Raw genomic sequence first — 27,240 nt, 5'->3', positions numbered from 1 at the left:
CTTTTTTTTTTTTTTTTTTTTTTTTTTTTAGCATTTTGCAAGCGAAATTAGCTTGCAGAATGCTAAAGTTTTCCAAGCGATCTGTAGCATCGCTTGGAAAACTGACTGACAGGTTGGTCACACTTGTCAAACATAGTGTTTGACAAGTGTGACCAACTTTTTACTATAGATGCTGCCTATGCAGCATCAATAGTAAAAGATAGAATGTTTAAAAGTAATTAAAAAAAATGGTTATACTCACCTGCAGGCAGCCGATTCTCCACAGCGGTGTCCGTTCCTATAGATGATGTGTGTGTGCAGGACCTTCAATGACGTCACGGTCACATGACCAGTCTCGCGACCAATCACAAGACCGCAACGTCATCGCAGGTCCTTTACCACACACCAGCTATAGGAACCGAAGCGGCAGCATGCATCGGAGAGGCGGGAAGACTCCGGGGCCATCAGAGGGTGAGTATGACTATTTTTTATTTTAATTCTTTTTTTTTTTTACCAATTATATGGTGCCCAGTCCGTGGAGGAGAGTCTCCTCTCCTCCACCCTGGGTACCAACCGCACATGATCCGCTTACTTCCCGCATGGTGGGCACAGCCCCGTGCGGGAAGTAAGCGGATCAATGCATTCCTAGGTGTGCGGAACCCCGCAATTCCGCAAATTTAATGAATATGTTGCTTTTTTTTCGTCGATGCGATTTTTTTTTTTCGCGGGAAAAAAATGCAACATTTGCACAAAAAATGTGGAATACCCTGAAAATAATGGGAGGCATATGTTAGCGTTCTTTTCGCATTTTTATAGCGAAAAAAAACGCGAAAAATACTGAACGTGTGCACATGGCCTTCGAGCACAATAAGTTAGGGTTAATCAACAACTTCCTTTCGCCTATGAGAGCTGGATCAGGCACTGAGGATGTGCTGCTACAGCATGATACAAGCTAATATTGCTAAAATAAACACAGTAGATGTTTTCAGTGGCACATAATAGCAAGATTTATGGAAAAAAAAAAAAAGTTATAGTAGTGGACAACTTCTTTCATTATTTGTTTGAATATCACATTACTTTCTGTGGGCGACAAAACTTTTGTCTTGCCAAAATGTGACCATTCTGTGTCCATTAAGTGATCAATATTTTTGCATTGATGCCAATTTATTTTCTTAACCTAAACCATATTTCGGAGGATTTCAGCTTTCAAAAGAATAATTTTATACAATCAATGGATGAATCTAACGTCAGGTTATAAGCTTTTATTTACATAACATAGATAAGCGACACAACTTCTGTCAGGGAGTGTATTCAAATGGACAAAATCGACTGCCCACTTTGATGCCAGTTCTGATGCCCAGAACCCATTTGGGCCAGGCTGGAGATACCTGGGTTTGATGTGTGGCGTCCTGTTCTAGATGTCTGCAGTGTGACATCAGTGGCCCAAAGTCATTTAACCCTTTTATTAATGCCCTTCAGTGCCCACTTTGATGCCCATTTTTGTGCCTGTTTTTATAATTTTCGTAGCTGTTAAGTGTATTCACATCAGGGCACCTCTCTGCATTGTATGGTATTATTGTGATGCTTATTTTTTGTTAAACCTATAAAAAATAGAAAATTGCCAAATTAGAAACCAACTTCAGCCTCGTATGTCAGGCTGGCTAATCTAAAATGGAGCAGAGGCCTCTGGGTAAGAGGAGGTTCCCACGTACTCTTGTCATACTGATAATATGATAATTCAATGGAGCAGTACGTGTGAAAATTGTCACATGCATATAATTACACTGACTGGTACAGGGGGGGGAAGCTGAGGCCCCTACCCTCGTGAGCTTACAATCTACAGGGTATTGGGAAGGAATCAGTAAGTTGGAGACTTAGAGCAGCTTCGGTGGTAGTGAGGTGGCAGCGGGTTATTGCAGGCACCGCTGAAGAGGTGAGTTTGCAGGTTGCATCTGATGGTTCCATATATGGAAGATGGCAGTGGACAGGGGCCCAAGTGGTAAGGGGGCCCATTTCCACCTCCAAAGCAAGTGCAATTGATGAGCTATTGGGCTGCAAAGGGCCCAGCATTTGTTCTTGCACAGGGGCTCTCTTCTGTCTGTGTCCGCCAGTGGCAGAAGACATTCGAACATGCTGAGGAATACTTGGTGAAAATCTTAAAGGTGATTTAGGGAGGAAGAGAAGGCAGTCTTGTGAGGACTGGAGGTTACGGTAGTTAAGAGAAGTATGAGGAAAGCTAGAGTATGGATGGCTTTGTAAGTCATTTAAGCTGGATTCTCTGGGTTATTGGAAGCCATAGTAGGGACTGGCAGAGGGGAGAAGGGAATTAATTTGGGCTGGAGAGGTGAGTTAGTCAGGAGGCTTCAGAGAGGGATGTTGCTAAAGTTGTGGCAAGAGATGCTGAGGGAATTTACTAACATTATTAGTCGACTTGGTGAAAGGATGGTTTTTGGAAATATTGGAGGCAGCAAGATGTGGTAAAATCTTGAATGTGTGGTTTGAAGGATAGAGCAGAGTTGAGGGTTAGGGTATGTGCACACGTCAGGATTTCTTGCAGAAATTTTCCTGACAAAAACCGGACATTTCTGCCAGAAATCCGCATGCTTTTTTAAAATTTTTTTTGTGGTTTTTCCCAATGCGTAGAATTGCGGGAGAAACGTGGAAAATCCGCAAAATTAATGGACATGCTGCTTTTTTTACCGCAATGCGTTTTTTTTGCGGATTAAAAACGCATCATGTGCACAAAACATGCATTCTAAGTGATAGGATGCATAATGTATGCGTTTTTAATGAGTTTTTATCGCAAAAAAAACGCAAATAAACCTGAACATGTGCACATAGCCTTACAGCCAGGTACCAGACTTGTGATTCTGGGGGAAAGTGATGTAACTTATTGTGTTGGATTTTCCTGGTAGGGGGTGATTGAGTGATATGGAGGAAAGATCAGGAATATAGTTTTGTCCACACTGAGTTTTGGAAAGCGTGATGAGAATGCAGGGCTGTGGAGACGATGTCCATTTTGGTTGAGTTGGAGTCAATATTAAATGGGCAGACTCCTAAAATAACTGTGTACTGCAGATCAGTGCAGGATGTGCTGTAAATGTTTTCATAAGATTTCTTGGGGAAGTTATGAAATGTCCTATCAATGTCTGTTCTGTTCCTGATATAAGAATCGGCTTTTAGTTGAATCTGCTGCACTTTATGTACATGCTCAGTAGTGACCAGTGCTGTGGAGTCTGCGTCAGCGGTTTGGCTTACCGACTTCACAGCCCTGATGAGAAGGCGGATATGGCTGACAAATCTATAGGGTTCTTGACAACAGAAAGGTAAATTAGTGTCCTCAACATATTGGTGATGAAGCAGTGGAATTTTGACTGCACAGACTGAGGGAGGGGACCATTTTACAGACTTTGCAATATTTGCCAGCCACTCGATTGATTTTTTTTTTGGTAAAGGGAGAGAGGGGTTTCTAAACCTATTACAAGTTTACTCCCTATGTATGTGGCACTGTCTGTAAACCTCCTTACATGTATGGCACTGTGAATTAGTGCAGTTAGGCCACAGCACCATACGGGAGTCAGAGACTACTCTGATCCCAGACATTTTACCCCTTCGATGTTAGCGGGAACATGACAGTCGTTTCAAACTAAAAGAGCCACCTTGTGCAGCAGTAATGCTGCATTCTGACAAGGTGGCTCTTTTAGTTCTGGGTGCTGTAACTAGAGAAATAATCAGTTTTATAATTTGTCTGAAATACCTGGTCTTCAGTCAAGGAGGCTGGCGTTCCCCCCCCCCTGCTTCAGACCGCACAGCCGTCACTCACATCTTCTTGGCGCCGGGTGCCGCCTCCTCCTCGCCGCTGTTTTCAAAATAGCCTGCGCTCTTTTCCCCTGCCTGGTGCAGGTGCAGTGAGCGCTGCCCGTCCGTCCTCATATGCATCCCAGCTGACTGCGCCTGTGCTGCCGCCCTGCTTGTGAATCCCAGCCCCGCAGTGCCTTATGATTTATTCACAGGGGGGAAAGGCCTGCCTCCTTGACTGAAGACCAGGAATTTCAGACAAATTATAAAACTGATTATTTCTCTAGTTACAGCACCCAGAACTAAAAGAGCCACCTTGTCAGAATGCAGCATTACTGCTGCACAAGGTGGCTCTTTTAGTTTGAAACGACTGGGGGGGGGGGTGACAGGTTCCCTTTAATGGCAACTGCTGCATCTACCATAAGTAGCGTTGTTTGGTGATCTTTCTGCTAATTCACCAGTTCCCGCAAGTTTACATAATTTTTTTTTTTAGGACTCTTCAGTCGAATATTCTAGAAGGGCTGTATCTCAGGTATAGCTTTTTCTGCAACTACTATGGGTTTACCAGCCATAAAATTCCTAAACATACCTTTAACATGGTGAGACATGAATGAATGCACGCAGGAGTGATAAGTAATCTCTAGTCTCTGCCAGTTTAGCATAAGTTACTAATTAACAACCGAAGTAATATATACAATTACAGGATTTTCATACTAACTATGGCTGGCAAGGCTTGCTTACAGTTTTCGTTTCCCAGGCATACGATGGAGATCACTAGTCCGTTTTAGAACGTAGCAAATTCTAGAGTCCTGACCCCCCCCTTCGCCTATTTTTTTTAGTTGTTTTTGTGCTTTTGCGGTTTAGTTCTTGAGTAGTATTCCTGCAGGGAACCTGTCAGCAGGATTGTGCACTGTAACCCACACACAGTGTGAGGTTGGCTCAGTTATACTGATTAAAATGATACCTTGGGTGATGAAATCTGTCTTGTGTGTTTTTGTCTTTATTTTCAGTTTTGTATTAGGGTATGTGCACATACAGCGTTTTTCCTGCGGATTTACTGTGGTTTTTGTGCAGATTCCACTGCGGTTTTACACCTGCGGTTTTCTTTTATGGAGCAGGTGTAAAACCGCTGCGGATTCCGCAGAAAGAATTGACATGCTGCGGAATGTAAACCGCTGCGTTTCCGCACGTTTTTTTTTCCGCAGCATGGGCACAGCGTTTTCGGTTTCCCATAGGTTTACATTGTACTGTAAACTCATGGAAAAACTGCTGCGGATGCGCAGCAAAATCCGCATCGTGTGCACATAGCCTTAATGATATGCCCGTTCCCCTGGGGCGGCCTGTGGGGGTCTTCATGTGGTGATCTGATTAGGTATTCATAATGCAGCCTGCTGACAGGTCACTGATCCCTCACTGACCCGCCCCCTAGTTTACATAATGAATACCTGTACATACTGGTTTTAAAATGCTTACTATGTAGTTACTATGTGTGGTTGAGCTTTTCATGAGGAGTTTAACTTTTTTTTTTTTTTTTTTAAATGGCGCTTGCGCAGGTGCAGCTATCAGTGTACATAGCTGTGATCCGATGGCTTCTATTGCACATGCGCCGGCGGCACCATCTTGCTAGAGGAGAGAGAGAAAATATCCTCCTCCAACATGGCACCTCCTTTCGCAATAGCAGTTTTCAGTAAAAATGAATGCCCTGCTCACAAGGGGTTAATCTACTCCCAATGACTTGCTGAGCTGGGCTTATCAGTGCAGATAACATGTGAGCTGTTGCTGCAGAGTTCCCCTCCTCACACTGAGATGATGGACTCATCAGACTGCTACCTCACAATCTATGACCTGGAGGTGGGCTTAACCTGCTCCCTTAGGACTCTCCACATGTCCACTAGTTATTTATATTTTTAGATGCATTTTGTGGTCAGAAAATTGCAAAATAAAACATTTGTCAGTACAGGAGCTGCTCTTTCTAATGAGAAAGGAAGTGTCCTAAAATGTCTTGTTTTTACCTCCCTTTCGGCTGATAGATAATTTTATATTAACTTTATTCGAGTGTGTGGGGAAACGGGTCAGACTCTTAACACTTTGTCACCTGTTGAGTAAGTCCTCAACGAATGTGTCTTGGAACTGCTTTTGGCCAGAAATCTTTATCGACTCCTAGTATAAATGGATCTGATAAAGATGGACCAAAAACTGAAACCAAAGTTTCTGTTTTTAAATGGCCAGATTTGATCAGAAACGGAAGGGATATTCCAGGCTTAAACATTACTTGCCCACTGGATATGTGACAACTGTTAGATTTGTGGGGTGTTGATTTTTGGGACAACTCGCATCACTGCTGCAGCCAATCGCTGAGCTTAGATTGGCTGCAGTGATGACGTGAGCTCTCGACTAGCCTTTCCACCACCTCTTCTTGTGTTGTGATATTTAACATCTGTTAGTTGTATCTGTTCCTGGAAATGATGGATGGCAAACTTTCCCAGGAACATATATACCGTAACTAACAGTGGCTGAAGAAACTTACAGCATAGTAGGAGGCATTAAAGAAGGGCTGTAGTTTGTGACTGCACCCTCCCAAACCCTGACCCTAGTCACTGTTCACCACTTAAAAAAATAAAATAAAATAAACAAAGAAAACAAGGCTATGTGCACACGTCCGGATTCTTTGCAGAAATTTCCTGAACAAAACCGGACTTTTTCCGCAGGAAATCCGCATGTGTTTTGCGCATTTTTCTTGCTGATTTTTCGCGTTTTTTTTCCGGAGCTTCCCAATGCACTAAATAGTGGGAAATCTGCAAAAAATCAGCAAAATTAATGAACATGCTGTGTTTTTTACTGCAATGCGTTTTTGTCATGGGAAAAAAACGCAACATGTGCACAAAAATTGCAGATTGCATTCTGTTAATAGGATGCTTAATGGATGTGTGTTTATAGCGAAAAAAACACTAAAAATCCGGAACATGTGTACACAGCCTAAATTTGATCTCCGTTTCCTCACCCCCTTTACTATTGACCTATTTGGTGTCACCACATCCATTAAAGCCGAGGTGATAAAAATCTAACATTAATGTACTACAAGTATAACCGTAGATATTCAAACTTTTCTTCTAGATTTGCAGTTTTTCGGTCACCTAATATCCTTTTTAGATAGTTATCAAAACAATCCTCACACCTCTACTGAAAAATAAGAACGTCAAAGGAAAATTAAAAAAAAAAGAGGAAATGCAGCACTCACCCAGATGAATTGCGAATCAAAGTCCTTTATTCATCATAACATGACAACGGACATAGCAAGGAGAGGTGGCTGGGAGAGATCAGCGGTGCGGGGAGAAAGAACAGTCCTGTTCTTTCTCCCCGCACCGCTGATCTCTCCCAGCCACCTCTCCTTGCTATGTCCGTTGTCATGTTATGATGAATAAAGGACTTTGATTCGCAATTCATCTGGGTGAGTGCCGCATTTCCTCTTTTTTTTTTTCCTTTGACATTTATTCACTGCTTTTTATGCTGAGCACCACCCGAACATTGCAGACTATATACGTGCTATAGGAGTCTTACAGTGGAATCCTCGGGCTGCAGTTACACCACCTGCTGCGTTAACACCTAGTGCCGTTCATATTCTGTGCTTTTGAAAAATAAGAACACTACAAGTCTTTTAAAACGGCGACTCTTGGTACTGTTGGTACATGTATGTGAATTCCACGCCTCAACACGTCCGATTATCCACCACCCTTGGATCCTTCAGATGGAACCTGAAAACCCACAAATGTAGAAAAGGAAGCAGCATCCATTCCAGGTGAAGGATATATCAAAAACAGTCTTTATTCTGCCATCATGTCATACAACGTTTTGGCCATGTTGGCCTTTGTCAAGTACTTGACAAAGGCCAACATGGCCGAAACGTTGTATGACATGATGGCAGAATAAAGACTGTTTTTGATATATCCTTCACCTGGAATGGATGCTGCTTCCTTTTCTACATTTGTGAGTATTGGTCCAGTTGGATCCATGGACTTTGGAGCGTGCATCCTAGTCATTTGAGTGCTGTTGGTTGCTGCTTTATTACAGGAACCTGAAAACCCATCTCTTCAGGAAAGCCTACAGCCTGCACTGACCATTCTGATGCCTCACCACCACCCGAGCTGCTGCACCCCTGACCTTCTGTCACTCCCCCATTATCCCGTAGAATGTCATTGTAAATTCGTTTACTGTAAATTATAACTATAACTCCGTATGTAACCCCTTCTCATGTACAACACCATGGAATTAATGGTGATATATAAATAATTATCTTTTATTAAGATAAAAGAAATCTGGTATCAAATTTGGTATCAGACTGACCTGGTGTATCAGGTTTTCAGGACATTTTTATCATACAATGAACCACACAAAAAACAATGGTTGAGAACATGTTTTATTGCCCTGGGGAGATGGTCTACTTTTTGACTTTCTCAGCAGGAATGCTAGAATCGGCCTTTACAGCCATTCTCCATGACATTGTGCTATGTCAGTAGCACCTTGCAATTACCAACCAACAGTCTCTGCTCTGTGATCCTAAACTTTAGCCTTCCCCCTCTTTTTTTTTTTTAAATTCGTTTATTAGTTCAGTATAAACAAACAATGCACACATTTGTAATTATCATCAATTATACCACGAAGTACAAATAGTTGTAAAACGACATCATATCAGAAGTTACAAAGGTAATGAAATGTGCATGGTAAATCATCAGCTCCTTGTAAGAAAAATATCTATCATACAACTTAACAACTTTAACCACTAACAGTAACAGTAAGTCGCCAAAAGAAAACAGATTTAAATCCCGCTCTACAAGCAATGTCCCCAAAACCACGAGCCCATCCTCCTATATAGATGTCCAGTCAGTGCAGACTATAGAGTATGGCAAGAAGAATTCCATCTGCCCCATATCTTCTCAAATTTACCTGGACATCCTCTATTTTGATACATTGTTTTTTCATATGGGATAATTGAATTCACCAGATCAATCCAAACTCTAAGGGTCGGGGGGGAGCCACCCATCCATCTTAACGCCAATACCTTCCTTGCCAAAAAGAGCGTCTCTCGGAGAAAGATCCCAGTATAATGATCCCAGATCTCCGTGTCCCACACCCCGAACAAACAGGTTAACGGTTCAAGCGGGACAGGGATCGACAATAACGATGTTAGTAATGTTGTTACTTCCCTCCAATAATGAAGAACTACAGGGCACCTCCAAATCATATGAAGAAAATCAGCATCGGGCCCATGACAACGCAAACAATCTGACGAATGTAAGCGGCCCATTTTAAAGAGTCGCGTCGGGGTTAAATAGGCCTGATATATGATATATAACTGGGTCATTCTATTATTGATTGAAGGGGACACTTTAGTTGAAGACTCAAGAATATCCTCCCATTCCTCTCCCAGTACATCGGGAAGGAATTCCTCCCATTTCCCCTTGACAGAATTGATGACAGACCCATCTCCCATGGATATAAGATATGTATATAGAGAGGATATGAGTCCTTGAGGACCCTGCGATTTAAGGATACCTATTAAAGGCAAAGAAGAGATCGCCCGATCCGTACCTACACTTCGTATGTGTGACTGAAAAGCTGACCTTAGTTGTAAATACCTGAAGAATTGAGACCTAGGGATGTTGTAATTATTTCGTAGTTGTTCAAAGGATACAAAAATCCCCTGGCTATGCACATCGCTCACCGAGAGAACACCATGGGAGACCCAGAAATCAGTGGATGGGTGATTTAGTAATTCAGGTATATAACCATTGTTCCACAGTGGCATCTCGGCTATGACATCCATAAATTTAATAATTCTTTTTAATTGTCTCCATATTAATCTCGCCAGCCTGAGCATAGGTAACAGACGACAGGTACCAACTTTCTCCATCTCTAAAAATCCCAGTGGGCAATCAATCCGGGCAGAATGAATTAAGTGACTCTCAGAATTAGGTAGGGAACTATTAGGCATCCACTTACTTATCGCCTTAAGGCCCCGTCTCACTTAGCGATTTACCAACGATCACGACCAGCGATACGACCTGGCCGTGATCGTTGGTAAGTCGCTGTGTGGTCGCTGGGGAGCTGTCACACAGACCGCTCTCCCCAGCGACCAACGATCAGGGGAACGACTTCGGCATCGTTGAAACTGTCTTCAACGATGCCGAAGTCCCCCTGCAGCACCCGGGTAACCAGGGTAAACATCGGGTTACTAAGCGCAGGGCCGCGCTTAGTAACCCGATGTTTACCCTGGTTACCAAAAAAAAACAAACAGTACATACTCGCCTTTCGGTGTCCAGGTCCCTTGCCGTCTGCTTCCTGCTCTGACTGACTGAGCCGCCGTACACTGAGAGCAGAGCGCAGCGGTGACGTCACTGCTGCGCTGCGCTCTCGCTGTACGGCCGGATCTCAGTCAGAGCAGGAAGCAGACGGCAAGGGACCTGACGGACATCAGAAGGCAAGTATGTACTGTTTGTTTTTTTTTTACATTTACGCTGGTAACCAGGGTAAACATCGGGTTACTAAGCGCGGCCCTGCGCTTAGTAACCCGATGTTTACCCTGGTTACCAGTGAAGACATCGCTGGATCGGTGTCACACACACCGATTCAGCGATGTCAGCGGGGCCTCAACGACCAAAAAAAGGTCCAGGCCATTCCGACACGACCAGCGATCTCGCAGCAGGGGCCTGATCGCTGGTACGTGTCACACATAGCGAGATCGCTATGGAGGTCGCTGTTGCGTCACAAAACTTGTGACTCAGCAGCGATCTCGCTAGCGATCTCGCTATGTGAGACGGGGCCTTTAGCCTGCCCGGCAAGGTAGTATAAATAGAGGTCTGGTAAAGCCGCCCCACCCCCTTTTTTGGGTCTCTGTAAAATAGATAGTTTGAGTTTGGGTCTGGCCTTTCCCCATATAAAGGATGTGATTAAGGAATTTAATTTGGCGAAAAATGACTTGGGAATTAGTACAGCACTATGCTGAAAGCAATAATTGAGTTTGGGAAGCAGTATCATCTTAATTAAATTAATGCGGCCTGCGACAGAGAGGGGGAGTCTACTCCAGGTTATAAATTTAGACTTGACCAAATCTAGCAGTGGGGAAATATTTTGTTGTAGGTCTAACCGACTGTATTGAGACATATAAATACCCAGATATTTGAAGTTGGAAACCACAGGTAGCGACGTAGGAATCCCAAGACAGGGAGCCGAAGTATGAGATAGAGGCATCAGGGCAGATTTATCCCAATTTATATATAGGCCGGAAAATTTGCTAAATTTATCTATGGTTGCGATCACCTGTGGCAGAGTTTCTTCTATTTTATCCATAAATATTATCATATCATCAGCATATAGGCCAATGGTATCCGTACGATCTGCAATATTTAGTCCTTTAATATCCGTGGAAGATCTTATACGTATTGCTAGAGCCTCTATCGCAAGAGCGAAGAGAGCTGGGGATAGAGGGCATCCCTGTCGGGTTCCCCTGTGTAATGTAAAAGAATCAGAGATGGAATTATTTACGATGACACGCGCCTTGGGATTCCTATACAGTGTGTCAATCCCCCTAATAAATTTCTCTCCAAAACCATATTTCTGCAGACACGCGGACAGGAAAGGCCACTCGAGAGAGTCAAATGCCTTGGCCGTATCCAGCGATGCCAGTGCCCAACTATTATCCGGCTCTAGAGAGCTGTACTGAATCACCGATTGGACTCGCCTAATATTGATAGAAGTACTTTTCCCGGGCATAAAGCCAGTTTGATCTGGGTGTATAAGGTCCAATATTAGCGTATTTAGTCTAGTGGCCAATATTTTAGTGAAAATTTTGTAATCTACGTTTACTAGTGATATGGGGCGATACGATCCACACTCCAGAGGATCCTTCCCTTCTTTTTTAAGTACAATAATGTTTGCATCATAGAATGTTTCGGGCATCGTCTCTCCATCCCATATACTCCTAAGTACTTTCAATAAAAGTGGTGCCAATTGACCTCGATATTTCTTATACAGCTCAATAGGGAACCCATCAGGTCCAGGGGCTTTCCCGGTGGCCATGTCCACTATAGCTTGCTCAACCTCCTCCAAAGTAAACTCAGCTTCCATTAAGGCTTGCTGAATTGGACTTAATGAAGGGAATGTTATGTCCGATAAATAGTCTACACATTCAGTAACACCCAAACCACTACCAGACTTGTATAAAGATTTATAGTAATCATGAAAACACTGGAGGATCTCCTCAGTAGAGGATACCAATGAACCATCAGGTGCCCGAATCTGCAATACTGTATTGGATGTGTTGTGTTGGCGTACTAAAAAGGCCAATAGTTTACTGGCTTGATTCCCCAATTCGAAATATGATTGACGGGTAAAAAACAATTTACGTTTGGATTTTGTGTCTATATGTTGGGTATATAACCTTTGGGAAGTGAGCCATGCTACCCTGTTGCCACTAGTTTGGTTGGATACATAGGCGGCCTCGGATTCCTTCAACTGTCGCTCCATCTCATCATCCCCTTCCGCCGTTATTCTTTTAATATAAGAAATAGTGGAGGACAGACATCCCCTTAGATATGCTTTTAAGGTATCCCAAAACAGACCAAGATTTGAGGGATCTGGGTGGGTAAGGATGAAACAATTCAGCTGATCCACCGTTCTATCGCTAGAATCTATTAATTTCAGCCAGAAGGGATTCAATTTCCAGGGTATAAAATTATTTGGTTGACCATATTTAAGTTTAAGAATAACTGGACTGTGGTCCGATATCCCCCTATTGCCATGCTCAATACTATCTACCCATAATGCCAGATCACTAGACCCAAATATATAGTCTATACGAGACAGAGACCGCCTAGTTGACGAATGGCAAGTGTAATCCTTCATCCCAGGGTGACGAATTCTCCATAAGTCCAACCATCCGCTACCACCCATAAACAGTGCCAATGGAGAAGAGGATTGAGTAGACGGACCTCCAGACATCCCTTCCCCCAGTCTCAATTTATCCAAGGAACTATCCATGACTAAGTTAAAATCTCCCATACAAATAATACTAGCGTCAGGATAATTTAGGGAGAATCCCATTGCCATACGGAGAACCGATATATTAGCTGGGGGTGGGTTATAGATACACAGTATCACGTATTCCCGCGTGTTAATAAAAGCGTGAACAAAAACAAAGCGACCTTCGGGATCTCGTCTTGCCTCCCATCTAACATTTCTATGGATTAGCAAAGAAACCCCTCTTGAGTAGCTGGTGTGAAATGCATGAATGGACCACTGCACCCATGGCTTTTGCGTACACTTAGCTGTGTCCCTGGTCAGATGTGTCTCCACAAGTGCTACAACATGGGGGTGATATCGCTTAATTTGTGAAAATACCTTGATCTTTTTACGGGGAGTCTTAATTCCCCGCACATTCCAAGTCATACACACAATCTCAGACCCCATAGCTACACTTGAGAAAAGGAATATTATACACCATAGCTCGTGTAGAGATCAGGGACACCATGCAGAGCACAGAATCATCAATGGCGACTATTAAACACATCAAAAAGTCAAAACTGGTATAAAAACCCAAGTAAAATAAAACTTGAACAGTAGAGGAGTTTAATCTGTCACTCCTACAGTCAATCAGAAAAGGGGATACCCTCACTGGAATCAGCGTTCGGTATTGTTGGTAAGCTCAACACCTTGTACGGAGAGATCCATTTTGTATTGCCATTGGATAACAGAAATTGCTCAGGAGTCCGGCACATTAGACACCTTGTATGTACGTAACCATTCGGTTACCTCCGCCGGATCTGTAAAAAACAGGGAAGAGCCTTCATGGACAACACGGAGCCGAGCCGGGTAGAGCATGGAATAGAGGATGTTTTTATCCCTTAGCCGCTTCTTAACTTCCACAAATCGAACTCACTGCTTTTGGAGCTCCATAGAGAAATCCGGAAAAATTGATATAGTGGCGTTATTGAATTTAATAGGGCCCTTCTGCCTCGCCAGGCGGAGTATCGCATCTCTGTCTCTGCAGTTGAGAAGACGCGCCAAGAAAGGCCGGGGTGGGGCTCCAGCGGGGAGAGGCCTCGTTGGTACTCTATGGGCCCTCTCCACAGAAAACGTTGAGGAGAACCCATCTCCCAGGGAGGTTTTCAGCCAGTCTTCTAGAAATTGTTCAGGCTGCTGGCCCTCCGTGTGCTCCGGCAGGCCAATTATTCGAATGTTATTACGGCGCAGTCTATTTTCCAAATCATCTGCCTTTTGTTTCCATGCGTTCACGGACCCGGTGGCCTTTGATAACTTGGCTTCCATAGGGGAAATGGTGTCCTCTATCTGAGACACTCTTGTTTCAACCTCCGAGATGCGCCCTCTCATAGCCTGCATGTCATGTCGCAAGCGACCAACTTCAGTATGTACGTCCTCTATTTTCTCAGTAAGAGAGGATCTTGTGAGGGAAATGGCCTGCATCAGTTGCTCAGACGCTTGTTTGAGAGTTAGTTCGTCCTGCTCTCCCTCCTCATTACTGCCAGGTGACCAGTTTTTCCGTTGGTGCTGCGTGGAATTATTTCTGAGAGTGCGCACATTATCAGGGGTGCTTTCTCTGGAATATTTCTTTAATTTCTCGGCAGCCCCCGCTCCTTTAGAGTGTTGCATGGCGGTTAGCAGAAGGACCCCTCAGAAGGATCACGCAGTTATAGTTATAGCTAGTCTATTCTCCAGTAGCCAATCTGGTAAAGTTAAATTCAGGGTTAGATCCTAGGGAGATCACCAGTCAAATAAGAGAATTATCAAATATTCACAGAAGCAGCAGCTCAGGGTTCACCCAGGCACTATGCCCCAAAGTAGCCCATAGCCTCCATAGGCAGCACAGCAGGGAGGAAGGGGTCAATCCCCCTAGAGTCCACGGTACAGAAGGCAAAATTAAACACTGGAGTAGATCCCAGAGAGATCACCAATCAGACAATGGGATCAGCAGATATTCACAGGAGCAGCAGCTCAGGATCCACCTAGGTACTGTGCCCCAGAGCAGCCCACAGCTTCCACAGGCAGAGCAGCAGGGAGGAAGGGGTTAATCCCTTCAAAGTTTGTGGTACAGACAGGAGTTTTTCACATAAGGGGGGTGCAGGGCCCAATCTTCCAGGGCATCACACCGCACTACCCCTTTATTATTTCAATAATGTAATCACCTCCTGTGTTATACTGCGATCTTGCTGTATAGCGCCGCTCTCCTCGCTGCTGGAGAATGCGCTGCAGTGATGGCTGCCGTCTCCCTAGGCGCCGCCGGCCACCCCAGACCCAGCACCTGTAGTTCAGCGTTCCACAGCGCTCCCACTCTGTATCGGTATCTGCCGCTGTCCGCTGCCTCCAGAGGGAACGCTCCGCCGCTTGCAGGGGGAATGCACCCGGCTCCGATAACCGCCGGCACCTCGTCCTGCCTGCTGGCACACGCGTCCAAGATGGCCACCGCAGCCCAGGGGCTTTTTACCGCCCGTCCAGGCCGCTTCACCGCCCGACGTCTCAGGGCTCCAGAACCGCTATTTCTGGGGATCGCCGGTCTCCTGAGGTCCCAAGAGCACCGTTCCAGCCGGTGCAATCGGTGAGTCAGGGGGTTGTATGGCAGAATTATGTTCAGGATGGCCGGAGCTCTCACGAAGTGTGTCCTCTCTCTTGGTTTACATAGCCACGCCCCCCTTCCCCCCTCTTTTTGTAAAGCTCCAGAAGGGGGCAGGTTGGAGGAGTGACCTCAAACTCATGACAGCAAATCCTGCCCACATTTACTGCAGTTGTAATCTGAGCTAGCACTACACAAGGTTTTCATTTAAACAGTGAACAGTTGCTCCCTCCAGTGCTTAAAGGGAATCTGTCAGGAGTTTTGGCTGATATAAGATACGGCCACCGTCTTTCAGGGCTTATCTACAGCATTCTATTCTGCGCAGTCCAAAGTACTGCAGTGCGCAGGCGCTAGGAAAGGTCAGAGAGGCCCGGCGCACTGCAGTACTTTACTCTGCCCTCAACAGGACAGATAAGTACGCCTGCGCAGCAGCGCGATGCTGGGGAGCAATGAAGAAGCAGGAGTGCTGCATCACAAGAAGATGGGAGGCGCCGGACCCGGACGTGCAACACCCATCGGACAACAAAAGGTGGTGCACTCCTGCGTTACATCATTCGTTACAGACACCTTTTCATGGCTTATTGATTCTCATGTACAGCACCATGGAATCAATGGTGCTATATAAAAAAAAAAATAGTTTTTGAATATGCCTAAAATCAATCTTCTAACTGGTCTTGTGATAGACTTATTGGACAGTGATTAGTTGTGGGTGATGTTTGTTTTCCCTGGACTTGTGGTACCACTTATCTTGCCCGTGTGAGTGAAATGATTTGTAAGTGCAATGTCACCAATGGCTTCTTGCAAATCTCTTCAGTGTGCCGATAAAGCCTCGCCACGTATGCCCAGCATACTACACATTGCCAGGGAGTCAGAGATGTGCAAATAGCTGGTGGTGACTCCTCCTTGTGCATTTCATGTTTCTCACGCATACAGACGCTTAATGACTAGTTATGAGCGAATATACTTATTACTCGAGATTTCCTGAGCATGCTCGGGTGTCCTCCGAGTTTTTTTCTTTTTTTTTTCTTCAGTGCTCGGCGATTTAGTTTTCTTCGCTGCAGCTGAATGATTTACTTCTGTTTAGCCAGCATAAGTACATGTGGGGGTTGCTAGGGAATCCCCACATGTAATCAAGCTGGCTAAGAGATGTAAATTTTTCAGCTGCGGCGAAAAAAAACTAAAAAATACTCAGAGGACACCCGAGCGTGCTCGGGAAATCTCGAGTAACGAGTATATTCGCTCATCACTATTAATGACCTGATTAGTGGGACGATAGTCTGGGGAAACGGTGCCCCCCATGACTAGACAACCACTAATCATCATATCACAAACTTTGAGTTATAAAGGTGACTTTAGGCATAATCAAATCATTAGGAGCAAAAAAGGGCTTGTTAGGAAGTATACAGAAGAATCCGTAAATTCATAGTGGCTTGAGGGGCTCTCTGTGACTGCAGACTTATGAGTCCCCACAACGCGCGCTGCGAGGATTCTCTGGTGACTAAGCTGGGAACACCCGTCATGTGCGATATGCATTCTCACATATCCGTCAATGCCGTATTCGGCCCAGGAGAAGAATCTCATTAGGAGAGGGCACCTGAAACAGTCTTTGGACTAAAGCTGGGTCAGATACCAGAACCCAAAGTTACATGACACTGCTCATCCCTAGCTAAATTCTCAGCAAAGAAAATCGCCTTGTCGAATGGGCCGACATGAATTGATCAACTTAAGGCCCCGTCTCACATAGCGAGATCGCTAGCGATATCGCTGCTGAGTCACTAGTTTTGTGACGCAACAGCGACCTCCATAGCGATCTCGCTATGTGTGACACGTACCAGCGATCAGGCCCCTGCTGCGAGATCGCTGGTCGTGTCGGAATGGCCTGGACCTTTTTTTGGTCGTTGAGGCCCCGCTGACATCGCTGAATCGGTGTGTGTGACACCGATCCAGCGATGTCTTCACTGGTAACCAGGGTAAACATCGGGTTACTAAGCGCAGGGCCGCGCTTAGTAACCCGATGTTTACCCTGGTTACCAGCGTAAATGTAAAAAAAAACAAACAGTACATACTCGCCTTCTGATGTCCGTCAGGTCCCTTGCCGTCTGCTTCCTGCTCTCACTGACTGCCGGCCGTACAGTGAGAAGTGAGAGCACAGCAGTGACGTCACCGCTGCGCTCTGCTCTCGCTGTACGGCCGGATCTCAGTCAGAGCAGGAAGCAGACGGCAAGGGACCTGGACACCGAAAGGCGAGTATGTACTGTTTGTTTTTTTTGGTAACCAGGGTAAACATCGGGTTACTAAGCGCGGCCCTGCGCTTAGTAACCCGATGTTTACCCTGGTTACCCGGGTGCTGCAGGGGGACTTCGGCATCGTTGAAGACAGTTTCAACGATGCCGAAGTCGTTCCCCTGATCGTTGGTCGCTGGAGAGCGGTCTGTGTGACAGCTCCCCAGCGACCACACAGCGACTTACCAACGATCACGGCCAGGTCATATCGCTGGTCGTGATCGTTGGTAAATCGCTTAGTGAGACGGGGCCTTTATGTGCCTAAAGGTACCTTCACACGAAACGACATTATAACGATATCGCTAGCAATCCGTGACGTTGCAGCGTCCTCGCTAGCGATATCGTTTCGTTTGACACGCAGCAGCGATCAGGATCCTGCTGTGATGTCGCTGGTCGCTGAATAAAGTCCAGAACTTTATTTGGTCGTCCGATCGCCGTGTATCGTTGTGTTTGACACCAAAAGCAACGATACCAGCGATGTTTTACACTGGTAACCAGGGTAAACATCGGGTTACTAAGCGCAGGGCCGCGCTTAGTAACCCGATGTTTACCCTGGTTACCAGCGTAAAAGTAAAAAAAACAAACAGTACATGCTCACCTGCGCGTCTCCCAGCGTCTGCTTCCTGCTCTGACTGAGATCCGGCCCTAAAGTGAAAGTGAAAGCGCGGTGACGTCACCGCTGTGCTGTTAGGGCCGGAGCTCAGTCAGTGTCAGGAAGCAGACGCTGGGAGACGCGCAGGTGAGCATGTACTGTTTGTTTTTTTTACTTTTACGCTGGTAACCAGGGTAAACATCGGGTTACTAAGCGCGGCCCTGCGCTTAGCAACCCGATGTTTACCCTGGTTACCCGGGGACCTCGGCATCGTTGGTCGCTGGAGAGCGGTCTGTGTGACAGCTCTCCAGCGATCAACAGCGACGCTGCAGCGATCGGCATCGTTGTCGCTATCGCTGCAGCGTCGCTTAATGTGATGTAATGTGTTCATGTGATCTGCACGTTCCTGACCGCTCTGCGGCTAGCCGTGCACAGCCTCACGTAATACCAGTGTATGGAGTGAAGCTGGAATGTGGCAGTGAGTATGCATGGCGCGTGCTTGCGGTAACATGACTGCTGATACTGGAGAGCTACTCGCAATCGCACTGCGCAATGTCAGGGTGCACAAGTCTGCAGACTTCTAGTTTAAAGCCTTAGGGTACCGTCACATTAAGCGACGCTGCAGCGATAGCGACAGCAATGCCGATCGCTGCAGCGTCGCTGTGTGGTCGCTGGAGAGCTGTCACACAGACCGCTCTCCAGCGACCAGCGATGCCGAGGTCCCCGGGTAACCAGGGTAAACATCGGGTTGCTAAGCGCAGGGCCGCGCTTAGTAACCCGATGTTTACCCTGGTTACCAGCGTAAAAGTTAAAAAAACAAACAGTACATGCTCACCTGCGCGTCCCCCAGCCTCTGCATCCTGACGCTGACTGAGCTCCGGCCCTAACAGCAGAGCGGTGACGTCACCGCTGTTGCTTTCACTTTCAGTTTAGGGCCGGCGCTTTAGTGTCAGGAAGCAGAGGCTGGGAGACGCGCTGGTGAGTATGTGCTGTTTGTTTTTTTAACTTTTACGCTGGTAACCAGGGTAAACATCGGGTTACTAAGCGCGGCCCTGCGCTTAGTAACCCGATGTTTACCCTGGTTACCAGTGTAAAATATCGCTGGTATCCTTGCTTTTGCTGTCAAACACGGCGATACACGGCGACCTAGCGACCAAATAATGTGCAGACCTTCTAGCAGCGACCAGCAATTTCACAGCGGGATCCAGATCGCTGCTGCGTGTCAAATACAGCGATATCGCCATCCAGGTCGCTGCAACGTCACGGATTGCTGGCGATATCGCCTAGTGTGACGGTACCTTTACATCTCCTTTAACCTGCTACATTTTTTACATTTTTATTTCTAAACATTCCTTGAAGTGTGGTTTAGCCTGAACTTTTTAGGAAATCGCTGTTTCCCATCTAGTGTTTTACCATAAATCCGGTGATCTTGATGTTAATCCCTTACAGTGGCACGATGCTGGTTAATATCTAACTCCATTTTTAGAGAACATTGGAAACCTGACTGTTGCCTGACGAAAACTGAATTTTTCTGAGAACTAGTTTAGGCGGTCTGCTCTGGATTTAATATGCCCGTCTGTAAAGGTCTCCACAGTGCAGAAGGAACATTAGAACAAATCTGTAATAACCCGGCTCTGTTTAATCTCTGCATCACAATCAGTACAAATGATATCAGACAGGGCGACCTTTTCTAAATGCCTCGTAAATGGGGATTGCTCCATTCATCATTTTATTTGCTTTCACTGCAGATGTAACTCATATGCATAGATATACATAGATATTCACATGAGGATGACACATTTGTATCGTCTTATATTATAATGTATCCAATATAAATGGCTTGTGATGTACAAGGAATGTCCCGTGCGTCGGTGACGGCTGTAATTCTTTTCTGACACTTGTGTGCTAGTTCAGTGTTTTTAAATGTTTAGCATTTATTCATCACTCGCTGACGACTCACATGTCATATACTTATGTGAATATGGCACAGACTGCTTCTTAGAAAAATTACACTATTGGTTCTATGTAACACTGTTTTTGAGCAAACCTGTCATGATGAGCTAGTCGAGCATCCAGGAAGCTCCTCATAGAACATCCAAAGTATTAAAAATATGCTAAAATCCACAAGGGGGGCATGTCTGTGGTCTAGCCATGGTTTTGAACTGCATCAATCTTTGCTGCAACACACAGAATGCCATGAGTAAAGGGCATAAACCTTGTGCAATCAGCTGTAACATGGAACCTGTCATTAGATCCATGGTGGACGCACAAATCCTGTGCTGGGGTAATCTCTACAGCAGACCCATAATGTTGCAGTATAGAGAGTGTATAATTTGATAAGACACCTTTTTTTATAGTCCTCTAGCTAACAAGTACAGCAGCATATGCAGTGGTTGGGGCGGTCTGGTGTTCTTTACTTGCAGGTCGCAGCGGCATTCCAGAGTTTTCATCCCTTTGAGGAGACAGCCAGGGACCATGTCCACTGTCAGGTCTCTCACTGTGTGTATATGCAGAGAGACCTGGTGTTTGGGGAAGCGGAGAAGGCAGGCTAGGGGGCCTGTTTGGCCAAGGCACGATCACGGACAGCTTATCTGGGAGCGTTGGCTCTGGGCCCTGGTGGTGTTTCAGGGCAGTCGTGTGGCCGGTCTCTAGTTCGTGCTGCCTGTGGTTCTCACAGCAAGACTCTGATGATGGTTCCTTTAACTGCTGAGATTGCACATGGCAATCTTATGCTTTTTATGTGTATTGCCGTAAGGATTGAATACGTTCGTTAGACCATACACACTGCCTCCGTGAGGATATTAATATGGTTTGAATAAATTTGGATGTCTTTATGCAGAGCTCCCTGATGCTCATCTGTCGTCATTTTTAGTGTCTTCTGATTTATTCACACTGCGGGGCGGGATCTCGGGCAGCGCAGCCGCACAGGTGCAGGCAGCAAGACATCAAATGATGTCAGAAGACGGGCAGCGCTAACTGCGCATGCCCAAGGCATAAGATAACAGCGCAGGCGCCGGGACTGTTGAAAGCAACGCTGAGGAAGCGGTGCCAGGGTGGCATGAGTGACGGCGGTGCTGTCTGCGTTAGGGGGGGAAAGACCTGCCCCCAGGACTATTTCAAGGTATTTTGGACAAATTGCAAAATCGATTATTTCTGGTTACAGCACCAAGAAATAAAAGAGCCACCTTGTCAGAATGCAGCATTAGTGCTGCACAAGATGGCTTTTAGTTACAAACGTGTGTGTGTGGGGGGTGACAGGTTCCCTTTAATAAATTCCTGGGTTGCTTTGGCTTTGTTTTTGGGTCATTGTCCATCTGTAGTATGAAACGACGACCAATCAGTTTTGCTGCATTTGGCTGGATCTGAGCACAGTATGGCTCTGAATACCTCAGAATTCATTTGACTGCTTCTGTCCTGTGTCACATCAATAAACACTAGTGACCCAGTGCCACTGGCAGCCATGCATGCCCAAGCCATCACACTGCCTCCGCCGTGTTTTACAGATGATGTGGTATGCTTTGGATCATGAGCTGTACCACGCCTTCGCCATACTTTTTTTTTCTTTCCATCATTCTGGTAGTGGTTGATCTTGGTTTCATCTGTCCAAAGAATGTTCTTTCAGAACTGTGCTAAAAAACATCTAAAAAAGCCAGCAAAGTCCAGTCTTTATATTCTTGATGCTTATGAGTGGCTTGCACCGTGCAGTGAACCCTCTGTATTTACTTTCATGCAGTCTTCTCTTTATGGTAGATTTGGATATTGATACGCCAACCTCCTGGAGAGTGATGTTCACTTGGTTGGCTGTTGTGAAGGGGTTTCTCTTCACCATGGAGATTATTCTGTGATCATCCACCACTGTTGTCTTCTGTGGGCGCCCAGGTCTTTTTTGCATTGAGTTCACCAGTGCTTTCTTTCAAGCACAATTTAAAGCAGTTTGAGTGATCAGTCAGAAGCTCCTATTATTGGGGACTGTGATTAAAAACCTACAATTGGAGTGATCTTGCTGTCCACCATGTCCGTAAGGTCACAAGACAGACTGGTCATAAAGGATCAATGGTCTGTTTTCAGTTCAGTGAACGACAGATGGAAGCCAGAAAAAGCTGCAAGGGCAAGGCTAACATGACCTGTCTCTGAAATTGATGGGTACACTTAAATGGTTCTTGTACTTTCAGACAACCTTGACCTCATTTGATACAGAAGTAGTTCTCTTTATGGGTGCCTGCAGTGCTGAGGTATAGGCAGTCAGTTTTATGGTGTCAATGGATAAATCTAGAGCACCCCCTAGTGAGTGCAGACTGAGTAGACACAGCTGTATACTACCCTTCTGCATCAGCCACAATCTGTGCTACAACCAATTGTGCTTGTTCAATCACATAAATGCCACTGTTCATAACATCTAGATGGTTAACACAGAAACTATCTTTCTCTACCATAATCATATTATTTGCATCAGTGTGTCTGACACTACCAGAGCTATAAAATGGTCACACTGTTTAAGATGTACTGTGAAATCCATAAAATCACAGAAAAAATGCATATTTTCATAATATTGACACACAAAAAATGTAATACAAGTAGCTCAAAAAGTCACAAGTAGAGATGAGCAAACCTTTCAATGTTCGATTTGATGAACCTGAACCCCATTAAATTAAATGGGGGGGGGCAAAAACGAACGTGTACACAACACCTTAGGAGTGATAAAGCTTCCAAAACAGCTAAAATTAGGGGCAGACACCATGAAAAGTGGCATCGATTGACCCACAGTAGAAATTTGCAAAGCAGGAGTCAGCCATGGGCTATGCATGAAGTATCAGGGTTTGAGGCAGAATTCACAGCTTGGAATTGAAGTTTCAGTGAAGACCTGGTGGTTAAAGGGAACCTGTTACCCCCAAAATCGAAGGAGAGCTAAGCCCACCAGCATCAGGGGCTTATCTACAACATTCTGTAGTGCTGTAGATAAGCCCCCGATGTATCCTGAAAGATGAGAAAAAGAGGTTAGATTATACTCACCCAGGGGCGGTCCCGGTCCGGTTCTGGTCCGATGGGCGTCGTGGTCCGGGGCCTCCCATCTTCTTACGATGACGTCCTCTTCTTGTATTCACGCTCCAGCGCAGGCATACTTTGTCTGCCCTGTTGAGGGCAGAGCAAATTACTGCTGTGCGCAGGCGCCTGGAAAGGTCAGAGAGGCCTGTCTCCTGCTAGGGCCTTCAGCCTCTGGACACTACGCTGACAGACACAGCAAACCTTGCCACAGCTTGCATTGATGTGCCATCCTGGATGAGCTGCACTACCTGAGCATCTTCACCTGCGTCATGGACAGGTTTGGCGTGCACATAGACCAGGGGAAGAGGCAGTGGTGTCACCTGCAGACACTCTCCCTGGACACTGCCGTTTGGCCCATGTAGTGACAGGAAAGCGTTTGACATGCCTGGGAATGCTGGTGGTGGTTAGGCTGGTAGTTGTGCTACCCCTGCTGATGTTGGCATGGCAGATGTTGCAAATAGCCATTTTTGGGTTAACTGTACAGTCTTTAAAAAGTGCCAGACTTGTGAACACCTAACCCATGTCCTGGCAACTTCACCTGAGTTGGTGCTCTGGGGAGCAGTTGCCTGCCTTGTCGCTGGTCAACCCACTGCCTCTTCCTGTCTGTTGTAGTGCTGTGGCTACCTCCACCTGTGCGCTGCTTTCCTCCCTCTGCTTGTCACTTTCCCAGTTTGGGTCAGTGAGTTCATCGTCCACCACCTTGTCTTCCACTTTTGCACCCTGGTCCTCCTCCTGACTTGCTGACGCAATAACATAACTTGTTGGCAATTGTCTCATCCTCATGGTGTGGGAATCGGGGAAGAGTGTGGTCCACAATCACGGCTACCGAGACTGGGCCATGTGGAAGACTGCGTGGTGCTGATGCTGGCCCATTGCATCACTAACAACGCACTGGGGACAATTTACATGCTAAAAAGGACTTGACAGGTTCCCCTTTAATTGACAGCTCTGGCTTCATATAGCCAGAGAAGGATGGAAACCATGGAGGTGGGAAGGTGTATATTAATGATTGACCCACCCATGAGGCACCAAGCGCCTGTACGTGGTTTGTATAGTCCCTTTAAACTCTGCTCTGGCTGCAGCTGTTAGAGAAAGATGCAGGTCACTTAATAGGGCCACTAATGTTAAGTGGAATGTGGCAATCACTGGGCTATGTAGAAGTGACATCAGATTTGGGGAAAATGGGGCTTTGTGATGAACCCCAATACAAGCTGAGTCAGTAAGGGGTTAAACTATGTACCTAAAACTGTTTTAACTTGTTTTGGATGAGGTTTTTTTCAGGACCATGCGTCTCTATTGTTTAATGGAACAGCTGCACTTTACAGAGAAACATTGCTTTTCTTGGTGCAATATGAATGAATCTATATTTGACTAGGGATTCTCCACCTTATTATTTTGGAGGAGCTGAAGACTTAAGGCCCCGTCACACTTAGCGACGCTGCAGCGATACAGACAACGATGCCGATCACTGCAGCATCGCTGTTTAGTCGCTTGGGAGCTGTCACACAGACAGCTCTCCAGCGACCAACGATGCCGAGGTCCCCGGGTAACCAGGGTAAACATCGGGTTGCTAAGCGCAGGGCCGCGCTTAGTAACCCGATGTTTACCCTGGTTACCAGTGTAAAATGTAAAAAAAACAAACAGTACATACTCACCTTCGCGTCCCCCGGCGTCCGCTTCCTGCACTGACTGTGAGTGCCGGCCCTAACAGCAGAGCGGTGACGTCACCGCTGTGCTGTGCTTTCACTTTACGGCCGGCAGTCAGTCAGTGCGGGAAGCAGGCAAGGGACCTGACGGACACCGGAATGTGAGTATGTAGTGTTTTTGTTTTTTGGGGTTTTTTTACATTTACAATGGTAACCAGGGTAAACATCGGGTTACTAAGCGCGGCCCTGCGCTTAGTAACCTGATGTTTACCCTGGTTACCGGTGAAGACATCGCTGAATCCGTGTCACACACACCGATCCAGCGATGTCAGCGGGACCTCAACGATCAAAAAAAGGTCCAGGCCATTCCGACACGACCAGCGATCTCACAGCAGGGGCCTGGTCGCTGCTACGTGTCAAACATAGCGAGATCGCTACTGAGGTCGCTGTTGCGTCACAAAACTTGTGACTCAGCAGCGATCTCGCTAGCGACCTCGCTTAGTGTGACGGGTGCTTTAGTTTGCTACAATGGAGCCTCATATATACTTTCATGTATGAATGAAGCTTGTCATAGCGGCGAGTAAATCATTCCAGAATTGTATTCCATGGCCATCACCGCAGATGGAAACCAGTTTGCCCTATGTATGGCTGGTCTTGCTGCTGCATTCTGGTCAACTGTAGTTCCGAAATGCAGGTGTAATCTGATAACTCTTAACTTGTTTTATTGCCTGTCCCATCCGGACCCCTCCGATTAGTGCAAAGGAGAACATTTATCCCCGTTAGAATGGAGTGTTTGACTACCTCTCCATGCCATATGTGGCTGTGCGCTGCACTCAGCCTCTATAGACTGCCCCATAGAGAATGCATGGAGCGATGGTCGGGCGTCCAACCTGCCGTGCCAATTTATAGAGGTGATACAAGTGCAGTTGGGCATCACTACCAGCATGTTACATCCGATCATTTGGATAAATGGGACTTTGTTTTAACTGGACAAACCCTTAATTCAGTTTTAGCTTGTCTGTAGATGTGATATGGATTGATGGAATAAATTCTGAATGGTCACCCATTATTCTGCATAATATACCAAAAATGTGCTAGTTTGAGATGTCAAGAATATATGTAGACATATGACTCATGATGGCTTTGGCTGTATTGTCATGTCTGTTTTCAGTTGCTGGCAGATGGATATATTTGGTAATATAATTTTTTTGTGTGTGTTCTGATGCAGAGTTCTGGAGAGCTGACCCAGAGTACAGATATCGAATACTTGCTGAATGCACCACTCCTTCCGTCACACAAACTTTACGTTGATACCCGGCCAAAGTTCCACCCTGTCCCTACAGTCTGTGTAGTCGTTCTACTTCTTCTAATACAGGTAACCAGTCTCATAAGAATAGAGAAATGCAGATATTCTGTCTGTTGTGCACAAATGTTATACAAATGACATCCTTTTGCCATTAAACAGAACCTGACAGCCGGGTTGTGCTGAGTAACCTACAGAAAGTGTCAGGTTGGCGCCATTATACTGATTTAAAATGATACCTTGGTTGATGAAATCCATCTTGTGGTTGTTGTTTAACTCCAAACTGAAAATAAAGATTAGTGATATGATCGTGCCCTGGGGCGGCCTGTGGAGGGTCTTCATGTGATGTTCTGAGTAGCTAGTCATAATGCAGTCTGACAGGTCACTGATCCCTCACTGATCTGCCCCCTAGTTTACATAATGAATATTATATGTACATACTGAAGAAAGGGGGGGGGGGAACCCTTCAGGTATGTGCCAGCCGTGGCACCTGCACTGCAGTGTACTGTTTGTATAACTAATATTTGAGGTTATCCTGATATTCCAGAAAAAAAATCCATTTGAAGATGGCGCAGTAGCAGCTATCGGTGTTTATAGAGATGATCAGATAGCTGCTACCGCGCCGGCGGTGCCAACTTGACAGAGGAAAAAAAATGTCAAACTCCAAGATGGCACTGCTGGTCCATGTGCAGTAGCAGCAATTGGATCACCTCTGCATACACAGATAGCTGCTACTGTGCTAATTATTATATACACAGTACCTGCAGAAAGCTGCTTTGTTTTTGTTTTTCCCAATATGTATGTATAATCATTATGTAAACTAGGGGGAAGGTCAGTGAGGAATCATTGACCTGTCGGAAATCTTCAGTATGAATAACTAATCAGAGAGCCAGCACACAGCCACCCCAGAAATGGATCCTCTCTCTTTCCACTACCCTGTAGCGGTGGCATATGGGGTAATAGGAGGTTAATGTCAC

General features: G+C 45.7%; 1 protein-coding gene across 7 annotated transcripts in view; it reads left to right on the top strand.

Moving 5' to 3' along the window:
- The window catches only part of TMEM192 (transmembrane protein 192), a 90,037-nt gene that overhangs the window by 14,832 nt on the left and 47,965 nt on the right, over window positions 1–27,240 (top strand). For all 7 annotated transcript variants that reach the window (XM_077279452.1, XM_077279457.1, XM_077279453.1 and 4 more), the window contains exon 2: window positions 26,189–26,335. In XM_077279452.1, coding sequence (XP_077135567.1) covers window positions 26,189–26,335 — 147 coding nt within the window. The remainder of the gene's footprint in view (window positions 1–26,188; window positions 26,336–27,240) is intronic.

Source organism: Ranitomeya variabilis, chromosome 1 (genome assembly GCF_051348905.1).
Source record: "Ranitomeya variabilis isolate aRanVar5 chromosome 1, aRanVar5.hap1, whole genome shotgun sequence".
Taxonomy (NCBI): Eukaryota; Metazoa; Chordata; class Amphibia; order Anura; family Dendrobatidae; genus Ranitomeya; species Ranitomeya variabilis.
This window is presented reverse-complemented; position numbering and strand designations above follow the sequence as displayed.